Source organism: Bison bison, unplaced genomic scaffold (assembly GCF_000754665.1).
Source record: "Bison bison bison isolate TAMUID 2011002044 unplaced genomic scaffold, Bison_UMD1.0 scf7180017864333, whole genome shotgun sequence".
Taxonomy (NCBI): Eukaryota; Metazoa; Chordata; class Mammalia; order Artiodactyla; family Bovidae; genus Bison; species Bison bison.
The window spans coordinates 142,858-150,155 of record NW_011494905.1 but is presented as its reverse complement, the minus strand read 5'-3'; the positions used below and the strand labels follow the sequence as shown (position 1 = coordinate 150,155).

Sequence of the window (7,298 nt, the reverse complement as noted above, 5' to 3'; positions counted from 1 at the left end):
ACAACTTAGTGACTAAACAACAACAAAAACCCACTTATTGAACACTATGTGCCAAGCACTGCGTTAAATGGTTTCTATGCATTTCTTCACACGATCTCCACAATGTTGTCTCTACCATTATGCCCATTTTACTCACAAGGCAACTGAGGGGCAGGAAGTTTAGGTAATGTGCCCAAGATTACATAGCTAGTAAACAGCAAATCCCATAGAAAAGACCTATCCATAAAATGGGGACAGTGATAAAAGTACTTACCTTAATGAGAATTAAACAAATTAATATTTGAATGATGGTTAGAACAGAGCCTAGAGCACAATAAGGCCTACGTTAAATACAAATTGCTATGGTGATTCTGAAATGGCAGTAAATAACTAAGGAAGGCTTGAAAGGAGAGAGAGAAGTGGAGCAAGAGGAGGAAAGGGGAGGAAAGGGGAGGAAAGGAGAGAAGAGGGAGAGAAGGGAGGGGAGGAAGGGGGAGGAGACAGGAGGAAGAAGAGGGAGGAGGAGCTGGAGAGAGAAAGGGGGTTGGGAGACAGACTGGTAAAGGTCAGAGTAGAGCAGGCAAAAAGAAATAAATAATAGGAGTAATTAAGTCTGATTAGGTTAAAAACAAAACCCCTCCCCTTTCCTCCAGTTAGTTACTATTTCTGCCAGCTGTACCTCGATATATCTTTTATCATCTTCTTTGACTCCTGTAGAATCTGCTATCCGTACCCTCTTGTCATCCATTTTACAATACTTATGGAGTGCCTCTATGTGCTGGGCACTGTTCTGAGCCCTGGAGATATGCCAATGAACAAGACAGGCCACATCTCAGTTCCTATTCTGCACTATAATAATGCCAATACTCCAAGCTGGATTCCCAGCTTTTGGTCAGCACTTCTCCAATCCATATTCCACAGGGCCACCAGAGAGACTAGATGATACAGATCCTATCCGGGCACTCCCTAGTTTAAATCCCCCCTGTTTAAACAGATTTCAATCTCTCGAGCATCGTGTTCAAGGTCTGTCACGAACTGTCCCGCACAGCCTTATCTCCCAGGCTTCACCTCCATGCAGACCGCACTTGTGACACAGTAAATCACTCAAAATCTTAGACAAGCGCACTTAGAAATAAGCACCTGCTGAAGGGATGTGGCTAGAACTCCATCCCTATTTCATCCTTCTACACGGAAACCTTAGGATAGTCTGGTTGCTCCCGCCTCCAGCCTGTCAGACTAAAAATCAGCCCTGACTCCTCCACAGCCTGGGCATCCTGAGAAGCCTGTGAGCACTCCTACCCAAGCGGGAGCCGGAAGAGGACGGGCTTCGCGCGACCTCAGGGCCGCCATCTTGGCTGAGTTGGCCGGAAGAAGTCTGGCAAGTCGGCAAGCGAGTGCGCACTGAGACTGCGCGGTGGCCGCGCCGCGGCAACCGTCCCGAGCCTTCTGCGGTACAGCCCAGCAGCCGCAAAACCCCGTGTCACCTCTCCTAGTCCTCCTGCAGCCGCCCTAGCCGCTGTCCAACCCCTCCACCGGGGTTTGTGCAGCGGCTCGCACACCCCGCGGCCCGCGTACGCGCTCTGCACCTGCCTACCCGAAAACATGTTGCAGAAACCCGAGAGGGGGGCTCTCCCCATCCCTCAGGCGGAGAGGGAGATGTGTGGCAGCCATGACGGTGAGACCCAGGCTCTGACCGCCTCGCAGGAGATGGCCCCGAGCCGCCTCCTGCAGGAGAGGCCCGAGGAGGACCTTGGCGCTGTAAGGGAGGAGGGGGCTACAGAACCCTCTCTCACCCCGAAAGGCGCGAGGGCTTTGGCAGCCAAAACCTTGGCCCGGCGTAGAGCCTGCCGCCGTCTGGATCGGACGGTAGCCGAGTTGGTGCAGTTTCTGCTGTTGAAGGACAGGAAGAAGAGCCCCATCACTCGCTCCGAGATGGTGAAATACGTTATCGGAGACTTAAAGGATCTGTTCCCTGAGATCATCGCAAGGGCCGCAGAGCATCTGCGGTATGTCTTCGGTTTCGAGCTGAAACAGCTTGACCGCAAGCACCACACTTACATCCTGATCAACAAACTAAAACCTATTGAGGATGAGGAGGAGGCTCTGAGAGGAGATGGCCCCAGGTTGGGTCTCTTAATGATGATCCTGGGCCTTATCTACATGAAAGGTAATAGCGCCAGAGAGGCACAGGTCTGGGCGATGCTGCGTCGGTTGGGGGTGCGTCCCTCAAAGTATCACTTCCTCTTTGGGTACCCGAAGAGGCTTATTATGGAAGATTTCGTGCAGCTGAGATACCTCAATTACAGGCGTGTGCCTCACACCAACCCACCGGAATGTGAATTCTCTTGGGGTCCCCGAAGCAACTTGGAAACCAGCAAGATGAAAGTCCTGGGGTTCGTGGCCAAGCTCCATAAGAAAGAACCCCAGCACTGGCCAGTGCAGTACCGTGAGGCCCTGGCAGATGAGGCTGATAGGGCCAGAGCTGGGGCAAGTGTGAGGGCTAGGGCAAGCACCCACCTCTGGTGAGGGCCAGCTAGGGATGGGGGTGGGGGGGCATATAAAAGCTACCGTCTGCGTCATAAGTAGACTCGGTGGGGAGAGGGTCTTTATTTCTGTAGCATTTGTGTTCGTGTAACTAGAATTTAGTTTTTGTATCTTGCTCAGTTTTGCTGTGTTTAATATACTGTTAAATTGATGTTTATAAATGAAATTCGTCTACTTTTTCCTGTAGGATTTTGTTGTAGATTTTTGCTGGTTTTGTAAAATGAATTGAAAAACTTTACATTTTCTTCTGTGGTCTTGAACAAATTATGCAGCACCAAATGATGTATTTAAATAATTTGAAGGAACTCAGCAGTATAATGATCTGGTACCAGGGGAAAAAAATAGCTGAATGGTATCTAGCTTTCTAACAGTTTTTGTCTATTGTATAAAGAAAAAAGGCTGACATGTAACTCTGCTTAGTTTTTATAATATCTGGTGGTGGGGGGTGGGCATGCAATTAGAGGTATAACCTGGTACACGTAATAAACATTTGTTAAGCATCTTTTGTGTGATGCACTGTTGGGGGTATTTGGGAATTAAAGGGCTTCCCAGGTGACTCAGGTTAAAGACTCTGCCTGCAATGCAGGAGACCCGGGTTCCATCCCTGGGCTGGGAAGATCCCCTGGAGAAGGGACTGGCAACCCACTTCAGTATTCTTACCTGGAGAATTCCGTAGACAATGGAGCCTGGAGAGCTACAGTCCGTGGGATCCAACAGAGTTGGACATGACTGAGCAACTGATACATGCTGAGCAAGATAAAGGTCCTACTCTTCAGAGCTGGACAGTAAATAAATAAACCAGAAATTACAGTGCAGTGAGTTGAAGGCTGCAGCGAGACACCTAGCCCCACTGGAGTGATTGGGTGAGGCTTGCCTGAAATTACCTTTAGTGGGACTTCAGTGTAGGGAAGGTGAAAAAGACAGGGTGGGAGGAGACCGGGGGGGCGGAGGGGGGGCATGAAGGGGGGTGAGGAAAAGAAGTTGCAATGAGGAGATGGTATTAAAAATGACTACTTAAGATGCTCTTGAGTTACATGGGATGACTTGATAGATAACAGATCTGGAAAACAGCCGCCTTTGGCCAGTGCACTTGGCCCAGGGCACTTTATTACAGTGCATACATGATGGTGTCTATTGGCATTTTGGTCTTCTCCATCTCCCTTCTCTCAATCTTCATACGTTTTCCTCTTCTACCAAAGCCCTCAGGGACCAAGCACTATAACAATTCTGGAACAGTGTGTAGGGTGGAGGGTACGTGTGACGTCCACTACTGCCAAGAAGTCTTCACGATCTCTCCCTTGGCACCAGGAAGCCCAGCACCTTCATCAGTGTTTCTGCTTGCTGCTTTCCACTTGCTATCTCCCATTAGGAGAACTGTAGACATCTTTCACATTCTTAATACACATGAAGAGTCATCAACAAAAGCAGCTCAAGCCTCTGCAGTGCCCACCACCTTCACTCTGAGGATGAATCCTATAGGATGGGTACATCGAAGAATAAGGAATCTAGATGAGTGTAACCAAACTAGAGCTGGGTGTAGGAGGATTGAGATGCTGGCCCCTACAGCTGCCATATATGGAAGACCCACTTCCTTCTTTCTTTACTGCCAGTTTTTGTGTGTGTGCACTTTCCATTGACCTGAATAACATCTGAGTATGTTAAGGTTAGCATGGAATACAAACACTTTGAGATAAAAGCCCAGGGATCCAAAAAATCACAGTGAGACCAAAAGCTGTAAGTTTATGGGTAAAAAAGTTTGCTAATGATTATGACTTCTGGACAGTTTATTAATATTAATTCATTAAACAAAAGTACTGAGTGCCCACTATATGCCAAGGACTCTGCTGGGTTCCAAAGATGAAAAGGGAAAACTGATTTTACCCTCAAGGAATAATAGTGATGATTTCTCACATTTGTATTTTCTCACAGCTGTTGAGAGGTCAGCAGTGTCTGTACCTGAGGGTCTGATTACTTGGTGATTTGCTTACGGTCACTTGACAAAAGATAGCAACAAGACAAGAACCCAAGTCCCTTGCCTCCCAGTGTGTTTCATTCTAGTACATTGTGCCCCATGTCTGGGTTTCGATATATTGTATGTGATTTTATTTATCACAACTGCAAGAATCAAAACGAGGCACATGTAATTAACGCCAGTTGCCACTGCAATCCTTATGGGATAAGTAGAATAGAAATACTTCCCATTTCACTGGCAGTAGAGGTGATTTTCGGAGAAGGCAATGGCACCCCAATTCAGTACTCTTGCCTGGCAAATCCCATGGACGGAGGAGCCTGGTAGGCTGCAGTCCATGGGATCTCTAGGAGTGGGACACGACTGAGCGACTTCACTTTCACTTTTCACTTTCATGCACTGGAGAAGGAAATGGCAACCCACTCCAGTGTTCTTGCCTGGAGAATCCCAGGGATGGGGAAGCCTGGTGGGCTGCCGTCTATGGGGTCGCACAGAGTCAGACACAACTGAAGCAACTTAGCAGCAGCAGACTTTGCTGAAAGGCAGAAGTATAGTTCATGGCAAGACAGGACTAACAACTACCATTTATTAGACATCTGCTACAGGCCAAAAGCATTCCCCTTTCCTTTTCACCACCACATTGCAAAGTTTGGTATTATGAAATACCTTCATTTTACAGATATTAATACTTGCCATTTATTCAATACCTAATATGAGCCAGCTTTTTAATGCTTTACATATGTTTTAATGATTTTTATAACAATCTAACAGGATAGATGCTATCTATTCCATTTTGAACTGTGCAAACTGAAACTCAGAGAAGCTATAAAGTTCTCATAGATAGCATATGACATAACAAGGGTTGGAACTGAAGCCTGACTGAGTCAAAACCCCACAGCTTTTCACTGTTACACATTTCCTTCTTTTTGGAACTCCTTTCAGACTTGGGGACTTATGTTCTTTCTTGCAAACATGGCTATCTCTCTGGAAATGCAAACAAGGATTGTATAACCAAGGTAATTAGGACAAGACTGGTCTGTGAGAAGGTAAAAAGGAGGTTAAAATAAAGTTGGAGAGTTATCTGTGGACATTGGTTCCAGCTCTGCCTACCCACAGTGTTCTGAGTGCTGACCACAATGTGTAGAATGTGTAGCTTTACTCAAATTCCGCACGTTTTGTTCTTATAGGCCATGTTTCCTCAATCTTCGTTAGTCTGCTCTCTCCATTAAGGCTCAAATTAAGTCTTTCATGCCATGAAACAATCATCTACCATTCGTGAACCTGCAAATAGTCCCAACGTTGCTTCCAGATGGTACAGAGGGCTGGCAGAACTCATACCCTTGCCTCAGGATGAAAGACCTCCCATGTCACAGATGCCATCATCAGCTTCTCCGAAGTACTAAAAGTGTGGCCTCTGGGCCCATGTGTAGAGCAGACCTTGGCCATGGTGAGGGCAAGAGATGAATTCCCCCATGGATTACGGTCACTCACATGAGGGAGAAGGAAGGCTGGGATCCCTGGTCTTCTTTCCCTTCAGGCACAAACAGAACTAGATCTTCCTGGGTGAAACTGTGGGTGGGAGAGCAAAGAGATTTTGTCAGGAGAGTGATAGCAGATGGATTACTTCAGATCATACTTACTCTACCACAACTAGGTAACAAAGCCAGGAAAGAGAAGTCCCTTGAAAACTGTGAATCAAGTCTTAGACAATGGGAAAGTTTCAGTTCTGCCACAGACTCTGCAGGGATCTTGACATTCAGCGGAGTCAGGACTTTTGACCCACTGGAACTTGAAGAGTGGGCGTTTGGAAACAGGCTCCAGTTGATTACAGCCCCAACATCTAACAGTCACGAAGGGCTCTGGAGGTGGCAGCTCATTCACAGCCCCTGTAAATCAGGCCTCAATTCATAGGCTCAATCACAATTTCCACTTGAGATAATTATGCTCCATGCCTTGGTTATGGTGGCAATTGATGCTTGTGCAAAATAGTCCTCAAATTGTGCAGCCCAGCAGAGATGGCAACAATTACCTCCCAGCAGAAATATAGTGTACTGACTAAAGAGGTTAGGTGTTCTGAAAAGTGTCCCAATCAGGGCCTTTTAAAAGTCATGACTATGTGACCTTGAACAAGGAATTCCAAATTCTGAGGACTGAAACTCTAGGAAAGATTAGTGGGTGATTAGAGTTAATGGTTAGCTACAATCCACACCCATGACCCATCTTACCAGCTGACTGCAGACCCTGCCCAGTTCCCAGGCTAGTCGCCACTGATAACAATAGCAGTCAACAATTATTAAGCCTTATCTATCAGGCATGGTGCTAAGATGATAACCGAGATGATAACCAAATTGGCTCCCTGTCTACTCCAGTACCCTCTCAACAGCCAGTCGAAGGTGAACTGGATGAAATTTTTCTTCCTGAAGCAGTTCAACAATGGGAGACTCGGCCTCCTGCTGATCACTCTCCTGGGCATCCTGGCTGTGGTGCTCATCAAGGCGGAATACTACTGACAGACCCCCGCCACCTCCTCATCATCTCTGCTGAATTATTCTTCTGCTAAGTGGATAACGAACCAATCATTTTTAAATCGTACCAGAACTTTTAAGAAGATATGCAAACACACCATTTTCACCATTCACCATTAATAAAACTCACCACTTCAATCAAAGCCCCCCTCACTTACCCGCCCCCCCGGCGCCCCAGGACTGAGTATGCTTGCTCAGAGAACCTGCGTCCCTAGAGCTCTGGGCCTGGGTGGGGAGTGCGCTGGGTGATCCCATGTTCCCAGAACCTGCTCAGTGACTCC

The 7,298-nt window shown here is 47.1% G+C and overlaps 1 protein-coding gene across 1 annotated transcript; it reads left to right on the top strand.

Moving 5' to 3' along the window:
- Positions 1-1,337: 1,337 nt before the first annotated feature.
- Positions 1,338-3,025, top strand: LOC104998604 (melanoma-associated antigen F1). The gene has a single exon (XM_010853859.1). The coding sequence runs from the start codon at positions 1,582-1,584 to the stop codon at positions 2,503-2,505; it is 924 nt and encodes a 307-aa protein (XP_010852161.1). The 5' UTR covers positions 1,338-1,581; the 3' UTR covers positions 2,506-3,025.
- Positions 3,026-7,298: the final 4,273 nt, after the last annotated feature.